The sequence below is a fragment of the Eptatretus burgeri genome, chromosome 15, assembly GCF_056783735.1.
Source record: "Eptatretus burgeri isolate ZD-2024b chromosome 15, Ebu_testis_v1, whole genome shotgun sequence".
In the NCBI taxonomy this organism is placed as follows: Eukaryota; Metazoa; Chordata; class Myxini; order Myxiniformes; family Myxinidae; genus Eptatretus; species Eptatretus burgeri.
Window position 1 is genome coordinate 71,219,812 of NC_140975.1, and position 15,977 is coordinate 71,235,788.

The window sequence follows — 15,977 nt, forward strand, 5'->3', positions numbered from 1 at the left end:
TGTACAGTGCACTCACAACCCTCCCCCTGTGTGTACAGTGCTCTCACAACCCTCTCCCCCTGTGTGTACAGTGCTCTCACAACCCTCTCCCCCTGTGTGTACAGTGCTCTCACAACCCTCTCCCCCTGTGTGTACAGTGCTCTCACAACCCTCTCCCCCTGTGTGTACAGTGCACTCACAACCCTCCCCCCTGTGTGTACACTGTCCAGTGCTCTCACAACCCTCCCCCCTGTGTGCACAGTGCTCTCACAACCCTCCCCCTGTGTGTACAGTGCACTCACAACCCTCCCCCTGTGTGTACAGTGCTCTCACAACCCTCCCCCTGTGTGTACAGTGCTCTCACAACCCTCTCCCCCTGTGTGTACAGTGCTCCCACAACCCTCCCCCTGTGTGTACAGTGCTCTCACACACCCTCCCCAACCTGTGTGTACAGTGCTCTCACACACCCTCCCCAACCTGTGTGTACAGTGCTCTCACACACCCTCCCCAACCTGTGTGTACAGTGCTCTCACACACCCTCGCTCCTGTGTGTCCATTGCTCTCACACACCCTCGCTCCTGTGTGTACACTGCTCTCACAACCCTCCCCCATGTGTGTACACTGTACGGTGCTCTCACAACCCTCCCCCTGTGTGTACTGTGCTCTCACAACCCTCCCCCCTGTGTGTACAGTGCTCTCACACACCCTCCCCAACCTGTGTGTACAGTGCTCTCACACACCCTCGCTCCTGTGTGTACACTGCTCTCACATACCCTAACTAAACCACACCCATCCCCCAGGTGTATTCTGCCTTCATTCACAACCTGTGTGTCCCATGTTTTCACTCACCACCTGTGTGTACTCATTATTGGTCTGCATTTACTTTGTTTTCACTTGTTCCCCATTATTGCAGTGGAGGATAAAGATCATGATGAGACGGAATCGCCGTGGAATCCAGAAGATACAACCCTGGGTACAGTCTGGAATTTATCTTGGCATAATGATTTCTAGATCGTTGATGGAAGTATCCTAACTATCCTAACTACCCTGAGAACCGAGGAGAAGTTGATGTTTCGGGAGTTCACCATGTTTTTCTCTGATGAAGGATTAACGCCCGAAATGTCAGGTTATCTTCAGTTCCCACGGCGGTTACCATACTTCCACCAATGTCCTGTTTATTTCATCCATTGTTCTACCTGTCTGCCGACGAGGATTGACACTTTCACGACCAAGACTCATTTTTTTTTTGCCTCCGCAGACAAAGTCACCGGAGGCATTGTGTTTTCGGGTTGTCCGTACGTGTGTACGTCCGTCCATGATCATTTTCTCTCTTTTCTCTTCAACCACTTATCCATTTAACAGTTTTCACCATCGGTGCGACTGCTCATGTAGGATGTTATAATGATAATTATGACGTCTTAGGTCACGTAGTGTGGCAGCCACATTGCTTTTAACATAAAAGCCTTCAAATATCTTCTCCTTAACGGCTGAACAGATCGATGCAAAACTTCACAGGTATGATAAACCTATCCATGAGGAACAAATAGTTCTCCACTTATGACGGCAAAGTTCACATATTTTGGCAGCTCTGAGTTTTTGAAGAATACACCTTTAAAAATCCTCTTCTCTGAAACGGCTTGACAGATCAAGGGGAAACTTCACCCACATGTTCCCCAAGCCTTGGGGATACCATGGTGTTCACAAATAGTTAATACATCACATGGTCTGGCAGCCATATTGGATTGAACGAAAATCTTTAAAAAAATTATTTCTCTTCAACCGCTTCATCAATCGATGTCCATCCATCCATTCCATCCATTAGGACCATACTCTGTGCAGAGCGTTGGTGCCGTCGAAGCAGTCTCCTTGGCTATTGGGAACAATCCTGGACGGGTCGCCACTCCGACACAGTATACCAGCATGCTGGCACTCATTTTGCCGACCTCGGAAGGATGACAGGCAGAGTCAACCCCACCTGGTGTTAATTCAACAGCTGAGCGGGATTTGAACTCAGGACCCTAGGATCCCAAGCCCACTACCTTAACCATTAAGCCAACACCAGGCATAATCGATGTGAAACTTCACAATTTTGATCCAGTAGTGATGGGGGGTATATGTTTAAATTTGAACCTGATCGGATGCATGGTTTGGCAGCCAGAATTATTTAATATTTTAAATCTGCGTTCAAGGATTGACATCAAACTTGGTACAAGTATGTATAATGATGTAATAATGGTGGCGGAGGCATATCTGGCGGTGACGTGACATTGAAGAGTGCCATTCTAGTTCATTGTATAATAATTTACAACATTCATCATCTCAGTTGTAATATGCAGTACTTACAGAATGACCCACCATCATTTTCTTCTTTCTACTTGTAAACTCATTGAAATTCTGATTCAGAACTTGAAATCTCACCAGAGGCATGAAGTTAAACACACTACAATCTAACGTTTAAGTTAAGTTTCATCTTTAAACCTGCTCCTCCTTCTTCGTCGAACGTGCTGACCATGCCGTTTCCACAGGGCTGGAGTCGGTCGAGCAGCAAGTGGTGGAAGCCGATGATGGAAGGAGCTCGAGTCAAGATGAGGATGAACCTGAGGAAGAGTCGGTGCTTACTTGCGATGCTTGTGGTCGTGATTTTGACTCTCTTTCCTCACTCGCCGATCATCGAGAACAGCAATGTCCTGAAGGTGAGAGGAGTTGCTGAGAAGGAATGAAAGTGGACACCTGGGTTCAGGATGGTGTTGTCACACAGACATCCTTTCTCTTTCTTTTGATTACAATTGATCTTATTAAATTACTCTACTCTATTTTATGTTTGCCTTTTGATCATATATGCATATGCCCCACAGTTGACAGTGCATATTAGAGCAGAAAATCTACCATGAAGTCCAAGGAACTGTTCATAGAACTCTGAGATAGAATTGTGAGGAAGCATAGATCTGGGGAAGGGTATAAAACAATTTCTAGAGTGTTGAAAGCTCCCAAGAGCACAGTGAGCTCCACCATTAGGAAATGGAAAGAATATGGAACTACCCAGACTCTTCTGAGAGCTGGCCATCCAATCAAACTGAGCAACCACGCAAGAAGGACCTTGGTCAGGGAGGTGACCAACAACCCAAATGATCACTCTGACAAAACTACAGAGTTCCTTGCTTGAGGTGGGAGAACTTGCCAGAAGGACGACAATCTTTGCAGCACTTTACAAATCTCGGCCTTCAGGGAAAGTGACCACATGGAAGCCACTCCTGAAAAAAAAGGCACATGACAGCACGCCTGGAGTTTGCAAAAAGGCACGTGGAAGACTCTGAGAGAATGAGGCAAAATATTCTATGGTCTGATGAGACGAAATGTGAACTCTTTGGCCTGAATGCAAAGCACTATATCTGGCAGAAACTGAGCACAGCTCATCACCCCCATCTAACACCATCCCGACTGTGAAGTATGGTGATGGTAGCATCATGCTATGGGGATGCTTTTCAGTGGCAGGGAATGGGAGACTTGAAAGGATAGGGGGAACTATTAATTTAGTCAAATACAGGAAAGTCCTTGAGGAGAACCTGCTTCAGAGTCCAAAAGACCTTAGACAGCAGTGAAGATATACATTCCAAGAGGACAATGACCCCAAGCATACAGCCAAAGCAACACTGGAATGGCTTCAGAACAAGAACGTGAAAGTACTTGAGTGGTCCAGCCAGGGTCCAGACTTGAATCCAGTGGTCCATTGAGAATCTGTGGAAAGACTTGAAGATTAGTGTTCACCAACGCTCCCCATCAATCTTGACAGAGCTTGAGCAAATCTGCAAGGAAGAAGGGAGAAAATCCACAGATCCAGATGTGCAAAGCTGATACAGACATACCCAATCCAGATGTGCAAAGAAGACTTGAAGCTGTAATCATTGCCAAAGTAGCTTCTACAAAGTATTGACTCAATAGTCAATTTGACGTTTCTATCTGTTCAATACCAAACCTAGAAAGTCCTTTCCTATGAATTTTTTTTTAATGTTTATTTGGAATCGTATGAGGTCCCAGAACAATTCGAGCTTGGTTGCCCAAATGGCAATTCTGGTAATTTGCATAATCCAAGATGGCTACCGATCACCATCTCGATAATTTAATTTTTTAACCGCTTGTCCTAAAATGGTGTGTAATACCTCTTTTAAGGTTTTTATGTATGTAGAATCCATTTCTGATGTTATTCCTTCGATTACAGGTCTATCTCATGCATTGAAGGTCAGATAAAGGTTAAATTTGATCTCGGGATGGACAGCGAATTGAATCAACTTGATGAACATTAATGATTCACTTTATTCATGTTTTCTTCATGTCACAAAAGCTCGTATTCACAATTACATAAGTGTAAAATTATACAATAAGATGATAATTGTCATCTTCCCCAACTGAATCAAATTTCTGTATGCTCCCACTCATAATCGGGATCAAAAAGACTATCCTCATCCTCCTGGCCTTCGCTCTCCTGATTGCCACCCTCATCAAAATTCTCTTTCCCAACATCCTGATCTACATCATCCTCCTGATCTACGTCATCCTCATATGCCTCCTCCATATCGATGTACTCCTCATTTGTAGTTTGAACATCTCGTCTCTTTGAGTGTGGATTGCAGCAGCCAACTTCACCAGAGCAGTTACAGTATGACGTACATGAAAGATGTTCTTTGTGGCAGTCACACGCCTCAGTGATGCACTTCTTACTCTGTGCCCTACATTGACACCGGATCATGTCATTTTGCTCTGCCGGTGCCGGGTCACCCTTAGCAGTGACAGGAACAGGGATATTATCCTGAATCTCCCATCCAAATTTTGTGAGATCAGCTGAATTATCAGGTGGAACTTGGTGGTCTGCCTCTTTCTACAACATCCCTTGTAAATGAGTCCTCAACACTTGTTGTATCAAGTTGGTCGTTGTTGGAGGAAGGGCCATCACTTTGGGACTTTTCTTCTTTTTGGTGAATAGCGTAAAGCGAGCAGATTCCATAGAAGTTCCCGGTACCTGACCATACAGAGCGAGGAAGGAAGGTTTTGCTGCTTCCAGCAAATTAGCTTCTGTGGTGCCCACCTCAACCAGCACATCAGCCAAGCCCGGGAGGTTCCCTGCCAGCAAAGTTTTTAGTGCGCCAATCTTGCCTTTGCCATACAGATGAGGTTGTGTCACACCCACTGAGGGTCTGCACGCCAAGGAGTTACAAACATTTTGTCCCTAGTTCAGCACAGGTTGCATTGATATCTAGGACTGTACCGTCCCAACGCTCCATTTATACTTTGCACTGAAGGTCTGCCTGATACACCCAATACACCAACAGAACAAACACATCAGTGTCATCACTAAGCACATGTATCACACCCTTTCCAAAGGTGGCTGCCACAAGTACATAGGAAATCATGGTGATGTCTGCTTCGTCATGACCAAATGCACCATTGTCGCGAGTACCCATCGTTACATTATCGTCAACAGTGAAGGTGTACAACATGCTCGCCAGCCTCCGCTTGTTGTTCTTGCTCTTTAGGATGACATCTCATTTGGGTAAAGGACTGGCAATGGAGAGCTCATAGTCGATGATAATATCACAAGCCTGGCGCATTCTCTCATGGTCCTTCGCAGAGACATTTTGGTACTTGTCAAAGACCACTATTTTCTCAGTGGCTGCCGGGTAGTGACTCAAACGACCCTGGATCGATGCGATTAGATCTGAGGAACTGCCCCCGTGTGGCCACACAATATGGTAAAACAGCTGTGAAACATCCACTATGACAATTTCAGCAGGTGTTTGCAATGTCTCAAGTACACCAAGGCATTTGACCAACCCGGATTTGCTACTTTTGTGGAGGCAACCGTGCTCATCGATGAGCGATGCAGGCACAGCTCACAGTTCATAGGCAAATAGAGGCTCAAGCTTCATCTGCCTCCGCTGACCAATCACCAATAATCGGAGAAAAATGTTGTTCTCAAAGTCTATTATTGGCCTGACTTTGTTGTCCTTCACATTTTTCTTCAGAACAGACATCGTCTTTATAGGGCTACTGATAGGGTTGTAAAATCCATAAGGGAGACTGGCAATGTATTTGTTCCCCATTTTTTCTCCAATCACAATCGAGTCAGCAACATTCACAACAGCGGGGGTAATTTGGCCAGTGATGGGATTCTAAAGATGAGGGTGGTGATCTTCCAGTGGGTGAGGATACTTTTCTACTTCTGCATCAATGAGACCTCGATCTTTTGCGTCCAAGATATACCGATGCTTCAGCTCTTCTTTGTGCTGTTTCTGCGCATTTTTGCCTGGTGTGTAATTTTACTGCTTGTAGCTTGAATGTTCTTACTCGTGCAGACTTGCTGCAGGTCGGGAGAAAGCACTTCCCAGCATCAGGTGCTGTATTGGTCATCTTAAATCATGCGAAATAAACACTAAAATTAGGAAGAAAACTGCACAAATGCATGCAAACTTTTAGCTATAACATTAAATATATATAATATAATATTTTTCGTTGCCATTTCGTTGAAACATCCAATGGTTGTCCACACAGAGGTCAAATGTAACCTTGACCTGAACTTTTGCACGTGAGATTGACATGCAATCGAAAAAATAATATCAGAAATGGATTCTACACACATGAAACCCCTAAAAACTAGAGGGGGAGCATTCGGGAGAGTGCAAAACCTCCGCCGCCAATACTGCTGGGTCACTCAAGTGAGCCTTATATCTTATTCATTAAATATGACGTCAACAGTGCTGACAGAGTTATAGTTCTTTTCTCCAACATTTTTTTTTGGGGGGCGGGGGGGTAAGGGGTTGGAAATCACTTAAAACATGTAGAAATGCAAAAAAAGAAATCGAAATTTTGTTTAAAAAAAAGTTGCAAAAATTTTTTTCTCTAACAATTTTTTTTTTGGGGGGGGGGGTGGATATCACTTAAAACATGTAGAAATGCAAAAAAAAGTTTTTTCCTCTAACAATTTCTTTTTTTGGGGGGGGGGGGTGGAAATCACTTCAAACATGTAAGAATGCAAAAGAAAAATTTTTTTTTTCTCTAACAATCTTTTTTGGGGGGGGTTGGAAATCACTTAAAACATGTAAAAATGCAAAAAAAAAAATTTTTTTTTCTCCAACAATTTTTTTTGGGGGGGGAACCAAGTCCAAAATTTAATGGCATGATCCTTGGACCATACCTAACCCCCCCCCACCAAGTTTCGTCGAAATCCGTCGAGGAGTTTTTCCATAATACTGTTCACAAACAAACAAACAAACAAACAAACAGAAAGGGGTGAAAACGGTAACCTCCATCCATCTTCAAAGATGGCGGAGGTTAAAGATGTATTACACACCATTCTAGGATTAGCGAGTCAGATGCTAAATTATCGAGATGGCGTTTGGTGGCCATCTTGGATTATGCAAATTATTGGAGTTCCCAAATGTTGCCATTTGGGCAACCAAGCTCAAATTGTTCTAGGTGCCCATATGAATATAAATCGACAAAAAAACTTCAGAGGAAAGAGCATTTCTAGGTTTAGGAAATGACAAATCGACTACAAGGGGTTGAATACTTATTGATGCAAAGTATTTCATCTTTTTATTTTTCATTAATTTGTGACAATTTCCAAAAACATATTTTCACTTTGTCATTATGGGGTATTTTGTGTAGATCGGTGACAAAAAATTTAAATATAATACATTTTTAATTCAGTCTGTACATAACACAACAAAATGTAGCAAAAGTTGAGGGGTATGAATATTTTCTATAGGCACTGTATGTATATCTGTGCAGTGTCTATGTTGTGTTGTCACTTAACTACGCCTTCAAACTTTTGTGAAATCTGACCAAACTTCTGGGCTGCACATACCTCTCCCAATTGTATGTCCTAATGGTATTTTTCTGAAATGTTTTGAATAAAAATAAATATATTTTTAAACTTCAATCTTCGACTTCAATTTGTTCTAAAAATGTAATATCACGAATGTTACAAATTGATTTGCAAAATAAATGTTTAAATTCTGATTGGTTTAAATCATGACAACACAGCAACTCGCATACTTATCCTCACTTAAAAAAGCCTGTCTCAGTAGCGACACGTGGTGAGATGTTTTGAATTGCACAGAGGGAGTTGTTTTAAATTACGGGGAGGTGAAGAGTTTTTAATAACGTGGTGGTGAGGTGTTTTTAATAATGTGGGGTGAGGATTTTTTTTAATAATGTGGGGGTGAGGTGTTTTTAATAACGTGGAGGTGAGGTTTTTTTAATAATGTGGAGGTGAGGTTTTTTTATTAATGTGGTGGTGAGGTGTTTTTAATAACATGATGGTGAGGTGTTTTTCATAATGTGGTGGTGAGGTGTTTTTAATAATGTGGTGGTGAGGTGTTTTTAATAATGTGGTGGTGAGGTGTTTTAATAACGTGGTGTTGAGGTGTTTTTAATAATGTGGGGTGAGGTGTTTTTAATAATGTGGGGTGAGGTGTTTTTAATAATGTGGGGTGAGGAGTTTTTAATAACGTGCTGGTGAGGTGTTTTTAATAATGTGAGGTGAGGAGTTGTTAATAATGTGGTGGTGAGGTGTTTTTAATAACGTGGGGTGAGGCGTTTTTAATAACGTAGCAGTGCGGTGTTTTTAATAACGTGGAGGTGAGGTGTTTTTAATAACCCGGAGGTGAGGTGTTTTTAATAATGTGGGGTGAGTTGTTTTTAATAATGTGGGGGAGGCGTTTTTAACAACGTAGCAGTGAGGTGTTTTTAATAACGTGGTGGTGAGGTGTTTTTAATAACGTGGTGGTGAGGTGTTTTTAATAACGTGGTGGTGAGGTGTTTTTAATAATGTGGGGTGAGGAGTTTTTAATAATGTGGGGTGTGGTGTTTTTAATGTGGTGGTGAGGTGTTTTTAATAACATGATGGTGAGGTGTTTTTAATAATGTGGAGGTGAAGTGTTTTCAATAATGTGGGGGTGAGGTGTTTTTAATAACATGGAGGTGAGTTTTTAATAATGTGGCAGTGAGGTGTTTTTAATAACGTAGCAGTGAGGTGTTTTTAATAATGTGGGTGAGGAGTTTTTAATAACGTGGCGGTAAGGTGTTTTTAATAATGTGGAGGTGAGGTGTTTTTAATAATGTGGTGGTGAGGTGTTTTTAATAATGTGGGGGTGAGGTGTTTTTAATAATGTGGTGGTGAGGTGTTTTTAATATGGTGGTGAGGTGTTTTTAATGACATGATGGTGAGGTGTTTTTAATAACGTGGCGGTGAGGTGTTTTTAATAATGTGGGGGTGAGGTGTTTTTAATAACGTGGCGGTGAGGGGTATTTAATAACGTGGGGGTGAGGTGTTTTTAATAACGTGGCGGTAAGGTGTTTTTAATAATGTGGCGGTGAGGTGTTTTTAATAATGTGGTGGTGAGGTGTTTTTAATGTGGTGGTGAGGTGTTTTTAATGACATGATGGTGAGGTGTTTTTAATAACGTGGCGGTGAGGGGTTTTTAATAATGTGGGGGTGAGGTGTTTTTAATAATGTGGTGGTAAGGTGTTTTTAATAATGTGGCGGTGAGGTGTTTTTAATAATGTGGTGGTGAGGTGTTTTCAATAATGTGGCTGTGAGGTGTTTTTAATAATGTGGTGGTGAGGTGTTTTTAATGACATGATGGTGAGGTGTTTTTAATAACGTGGAGGTGAGGTGTTTTTAATAATGTGGGGGTGAGGTGTTTTTAATAACGTGGTGGTGAGGTGTTTTTAATAACTTGGAGGTGAGGTGTTTTTAATAACGTAGTGGTGAGGTGTTTTTAATAATGTAGTCGTGAGGTGTTTTTAATAACGTGGGGTGAGGAGTTTTTAATAATGTGGGGTGAGGAGTTTTTAATAACATGGGGTGAGGAGTTTTTAATAATGTGGGGTGAGGTGTTTTTAATAACGTGGTGGTGAGGTGTTTTTAATAACGTGGTGGTGAGGTGTTTTTAATAACGTGGGGTGAGGAGTTTTTAATAAGGTGGGGTGCGGAGTTTTTAATAACGTGGTGGTGAGGTGTTTTTAATAATTGGGGTGAGGTGTTTTTAGTAACGTGGAGGTGAGGTGTTTTTAATAATGTGGCGGTGAGGTTATTTTTTAAAATTATTTAAATATTTAAAAATTATTATTTCAAAATCAATTCCCGATTCAGTCGAGTACTCTTCGGGAGAATTTGATCAATGCAAACAACCTCAACGCTATAGTTCGCTGGAGCTTTCTTTTTTTTTTTTTCTTGAAATGATTTAAAAAAAAAAACTCAAACATTTAGTATTGACAAAGAACAATTTCTTTTTAAGCATAAAATAAACCGCCATTTTGATCTTTTTCTTCTGTGTTCGTTAATAAATAAAACTAGCGATACCCGTGTACATGTACGGGATAGCAGTACAACATAGCTGGTAGCAGACAACAGACCGTACACGGGGAATGACAAAAATACTCATTGTGCAAAATGCAAGTGGTACTATGGAACGCCAAGACTTCCCAAATATTGTCGGCATGTCCGCTAAGTGCCACAGCAATTTCATATGGATCGTGTGAAGGCGAGCCGAGTTTTTAGTGTGCAAGCTTGGTATTATAATTGAGATTGTGTTTAGATGCATGCTTCATTGAACGATGACTCCTGAGGTAAATGCTCAAATTTTCTTCAAGTTAAAGTTTGACCACTAAATAACATTAAAATTTGGTGTCTTTTTGTTTTTTTCATCAACCGCTGTCACAACGGGAACTCAACGGATTCACGGGTGGTCGAGTACACACTAATTAAAGGGTGTGTGTGTGTGTGTGTGTGTGTGTGTGTGTGTGTGTGTGTGTGTGTGTGTGTGTGTGTGTGTGTGTGTGTGTGTGTGTGTGTGTGTCCTCCATAACTCCAAAACTATAAAACTGACTAGCAGCCTCGAACTTTGCATGTAAACAAAGAAAATTCCAAGAAAGTGCAAGAGTGAAAATTGGGTGTTTGGGTTAATTAAAACATCCCTTTTTAACATAACTAGCCAAACCCACGCTCTGCGCAAAGTTTTGAAAGTGAGAGTTCGTTAGGACATCAATATATTCAGTGTTCACAATGTGATTTATCGAATTTCTTTATATACAATGTTTCTTGTTACCTTTTTTTGTGTCAAATTCACCTTCTGAGGTAGTCAGCAGAAGAGGGTTTTACATTGCAGACGCTGTTTTCTCGCAGTGGCATTACGCCTCTCAGCGGTGACGGTCTGTCGCCGACAGACGTAATGACGTCAGCAAATGACCAATGATGTCATGATGTCATTACGCCTCTCAGTGGTGACGTCACACGTCGCCATGCAAACGAATGGAAAAATTAGGAAATCGCCAAAAATTCCCAAACGTGTCCGTCTGGCGTGATCTCACATAGCCCATGCTGTTCATTCGACCACAGACCACTCGCATGCCGAAAGTGGCGACAATCCATCCAGCAGCTTCGGAGGAGAAACGTCAAATTACTCGCAGATGTTAACAGAAATAATTTAACATAATTACGGCATTATTTAATTATATCCTTCCTCAGGCAATCCTCGGCCACCTCGCTCTCTGGGTCTTCAGGCATTTCCTGGGTAACCTCACCGGGGTCTGAAGCCACCATGTTTTTTTGGCCTGCTCAACCATGCCTTAAGGGGCTGTCACACCTTGACGTTTTAGCCATCGTATGGCAAGGTCTCAAAATGTATGTAAAATGCTGGCGTACGCTGAACTATTGATGATGACATATTTTTTAAGTTTTGGGCGTATAATAACGTGTTGGACGTATGCATAACATATTAGTAACTTACACAGAACGTTTCAATCACATATAGATAACTTATACCAACGAATGCTGAGCGTGTTGTTGGCGTTCACAACCTCTGCCCAACAATAGTCTAACTTATGCATAGCGTGGCAGCGTATCGCCGACGATCATGTGGCGTAGGCTATTAATAGGCTGCGGCTCGACGATTCAAATCATAACCGCACGAGACATCGAAGTGTGAAGCCGCTGTCACACCTTGACGTTTTAGCCAGCGTATGCCGACGTATGAAAAATTTGCCGAACCAAGCTGGCACACATCGAATACGTTATGGGTAAGTTTTGTATACGTTAAGAGCACGCTGCCATACGTCGTAGTACGCTGGCATACGTCGTCATATGCTGAGTACGTCGAGAAATTTTCAGCATGTTGAAAATTTCTCGACGTACTCTGCGTATGACACACGTTCCGCATATGCTGGCATAAGTTGTAGGCACGTTACGTGATCGTTGACACGTTGACACACGCTACTTGTACATTACTCATAAATCAAAACACGTCGAGGTAATGGTTAGCGTCAGTGTTCCAGACTCCCTGGTTTTTTATTTTTTATTTTTTCTTCGGTATGAGGGTGATGTCGACACTTCGATTTCTAGTGTGGTTATAATATAATATAATTATTTGGCTGCCGCTCAACGATTTAAATATTAACAGCACTAGAAATCGAAGTGTCAACATCACCGTCATACCGAAGAAAAAAAAAAAAAACCGGGAGTCTGGAACACTGACGCTAACCATTACCTTAACGTGTTTCGACTTATGAGTAACTTACAAGTAACGTTTGTCGACGTGTGTCAACGATCGCGTAACGTGCCTACAACACGTTACTCAAAGATTAGAAATAAGTTTCGGGTACGCTAAACATTACCTCGACGTGTTTCGACTTGTGAGTAACTTACAAGTAACGTGCGTCGACGTGTGTCAACGATCGCGTAGCGTGCCTACAACTTATGGCCAGCGTTATGCGGAACGTGTGAGTCATACGCTGGCATACTTCGAAAAATTTCAAGCATGGAAAATTTGTCTAACAGCTCGGCATACTACGACGTATGCCGGCGTGCTCTTGATGTATACAAACTTACCCATAACGTATTCGACGTGTGCCAGCGTTTTAGCCAAATTTTTCATATGTCAGGCATATACTGGTTAAATCGTCAAGGTGTGACAGGGCCTTTAACTTGGAACGGGCCACAACGATTTCTTTACGTTAAAGTATTTTTTCTTCACTTTCTCACTCGTATCGAATGCCTGTTCATCGCTGTAAACATCACTTTTGAAAGTCAAATTCGGAGTTTGGAGCAATTTCTTGCATTATTTGATATGATTTTTCCACGATCTACTCTCACGGACTCCCTAAGGTCTCATCAAAATATGATTTCGGTTTTGAGGATCGGATATCGTCCGGACTGAATAAGTGTTGAAATCTGTTGTGAAATCTGATAATTTAAAGAAATAACGAGTCTTATAACTAAGCTGATATACCTATTTACTTTAAGCAAGCAAGGCTGTGTTCCCTCCTCCATACATACACAAGAAGAAGTGAAATTTCCAAAGCATTAAACTTTTCTTTTTCCTCTATTTGAAGAATTATATTGAGTGAACAAAAAAATTGAGCAATGTAATAAAATTAACCAGCTTCATTGAGCTATATGATTTAAATGGATTCACTGCTGGTCCTCGTGACCTGTCCCCCAAGAGGGACTGCTTGTCCATAGCGTCTGTCAGATCAATGTCTATATTTTCTGCAATGTATATTTCATGGGCGATTGAACTTTGCGATGTCTCCAGGGTTGTTCTGCATTAAGCTGCAACTCTTTTGTGGATGAAGTCATTTTATTTCACTGATTAAATTTATTTGATGAACTGCTGTGTGCGCAGTGAAGATTGACTTTAAAGTTAATGGATTCCTCTATGGTATGCAGCGACAGCCTGGCCAACCGTTCATTATCAACCATGCAATTGAAGTGCTTGCATGAGTGCTTAAGCCACTTACTGAGCACCCATTGTCGATTTTAAAGAATAATGTTTGTGAACGTATCGCCGAAACGTTGATATAAATGTTACGTTGTTTTTTGGTGAAAGATACTCAAGGTTTCTGGGTTGTATACAGTAAATACTGTAGTCGGTAATCACACTGACTCCAACCTGCCAATTCCCGAAAAATTGCCGATATCGTCCGTGCGTGTGTGTTGTAAATTAAGCATCACATTCTTTCTGCGAACTCTCTTTCCCCCATGTCTCTTGCTCTCTCTCCCATCCATGCTCTACAGGTTGGTCTCGGGACGCGTCCCAGTGGTGTTGGTCTCGGGACGCGTCCGGGCGGTGTTGGTCTCGGGACGCGTCCGGGCGGTGTTGGTCTCGGGACGCGTCCGGGCGGTGTTGGTCTCGGGACGCGTCCGGGCGGTGTTGGTCTCGGGACGCGTCCGGGCGGTGTTGGTCTCGGGACGCGTCCGGGCGGTGTTGGTCTCGGGACGCGTCCGGGCGGTGTTGGTCTCGGGACGCGTCCGGGCGGTGTTGGTCTCGGGACGCGTCCGGGCGGTGTTGGTCTCGGGACGCGTCCGGGCGGTGTTGGTCTCGGGACGCGTCCGGGCGGTGTTGGTCTCGGGACGCGTCCGGGCGGTGTTGGTCTCGGGACGCGTCCGGGCGGTGTTGGTCTCGGGACGCGTCCGGGCGGTGTTGGTCTCGGGACGCGTCCGGGCGGTGTTGGTCTCGGGACGCGTCCGGGCGGTGTTGGTCTCGGGACGCGTCCGGGCGGTGTTGGTCTCGGGACGCGTCCGGGCGGTGTTGGTCTCGGGACGCGTCCGGGCGGTGTTGGTCTCGGGACGCGTGCGGGCGGTGTTGGTCTCGGGACGCGTCCGGGCGGTGTTGGTCTCGGGACGCGTCCGGGCGGTGTTGGTCTCGGGACGCGTCCTGGCGGTGTTGGTCTCGGGACGCGTCCGGGCGGTGTTGATCTCGGGACGCGTCCGGGCGGTGTTGATCTCGGGACGCGTCCCGGTGGTGTTGATCTCGGGACGCGTCCCGGTGGTGTTGATCTCGGGACGCGTCCGGCCGGTGTTGGTCTCGGGACGCGTCCAGGCGGTGTTTATGTCCGGGTGGGAGTTTTCTCTGGGCCGTGTTTATTGTATGACCATAGAAAATGTATTTCAGACATTATTTTGTTTTTCTCTTCACTGTTATTCGATGCAGAATCGTTTTGATGAGATGGTGTGAATCGTAATTAACACTCCATTGCAGGTCTGCCTTCCTTTCCTCTCACCTCGTACTGTCTTCCCTTCCCCCACCCCTCCTCGCTCCCCCTCCCTCCTCAGTCCTTTCCCCTCCTCCTCTTCACTCTTCCGACTCGCTCTCCCCCACTCCTCTCTCCCTCTTCCCCCCTCTTTTTCTCCCTCCCCCCTTTAGTGTTACTGTCAGCGAAGCGACGGGTGGTATTTGCTAGTATGTAATATATACGAATATGTTGTAAAATGTGCAGCTCAGGAATCATATTAAATGAATGAGAAAGTACACTGAGCATTAAAGGGAAAAGAAAAACAACATTTTTGTTGGACCTGACATTTCGGGCACTGTCTCGATTCCATCCTCAGAGGCAGACTTTATGAAAACGGTTTACATTTGGAAATTTATTTTGTATGATTATTGTCCTGTATGCCTGGTGTTGGTGTAATGGTTAGGGTGGTGGGCTTGGGATCTTAAGATCCTGAGTTCAAATCCCACTCAGCTGTTGAATTTATACCAGGTGGGGTTGATTCTGCCTGTCATCCTTCCGAGGTCGGCAAAATGAGTGCCAGCATGGTATCCTGTGTCGGAGTGGCGACCCATCCAGGATTGTGCCCATTAGCCAAGGAGACTGCTTAAGCAACACCAACGCTCTGCACAGATTATGTTCCCAATGGATGGATTGTCCTGTGTGCACGTGTCTGACTGCCTGATTGCCTGTCATTCCACCAATGGGGTTGAGGTTTGGTTGAGGGAAGGGAACAGAAGTTTGGATCGGCATGTTGGCTTCTTCATTGGAGCCTGTCTTGGAGTGGTTGCTGTCATGGGCCTGCCATGTTTGCTTAGGTGTCTACGTCGGGCTTGGTAAGTTGGGTTGAGGTCAACATGCATGTTAATCAAGCGGTCATCAGACTACCATGCCTCTAACCTCACGGCTTTCCTTGGAGGTGGCCACCCCCATGACTGTGGCTTGTTCCCACG

The 15,977-nt window shown here is 43.8% G+C and overlaps 1 protein-coding gene and 1 pseudogene across 7 annotated transcripts in view; one reads left to right on the forward strand and one right to left on the reverse strand.

Moving 5' to 3' along the window:
* The window catches only part of LOC147012508 (uncharacterized), a 250,295-nt gene that overhangs the window by 108,762 nt on the left and 125,556 nt on the right, over positions 1–15,977 (forward strand). For 3 of the 7 annotated variants that reach the window (XM_085856898.1, XM_085856897.1, XM_085856899.1), the window contains 2 exons: positions 893–952; positions 2,505–2,672. In XM_085856898.1, the coding sequence (XP_085713024.1) occupies positions 893–952; positions 2,505–2,672 (228 nt within the window). Of the gene's footprint in view, positions 1–892; positions 953–1,237; positions 1,283–2,504; positions 2,673–15,977 lie in introns of all 7 variants that reach the window. The other 4 variants (XM_085856900.1, XM_085856901.1, XM_085856902.1 and 1 more) reach the window with 2 other exon arrangements.
* Positions 4,388–5,582, reverse strand: LOC147012509 (uncharacterized; annotated as a pseudogene).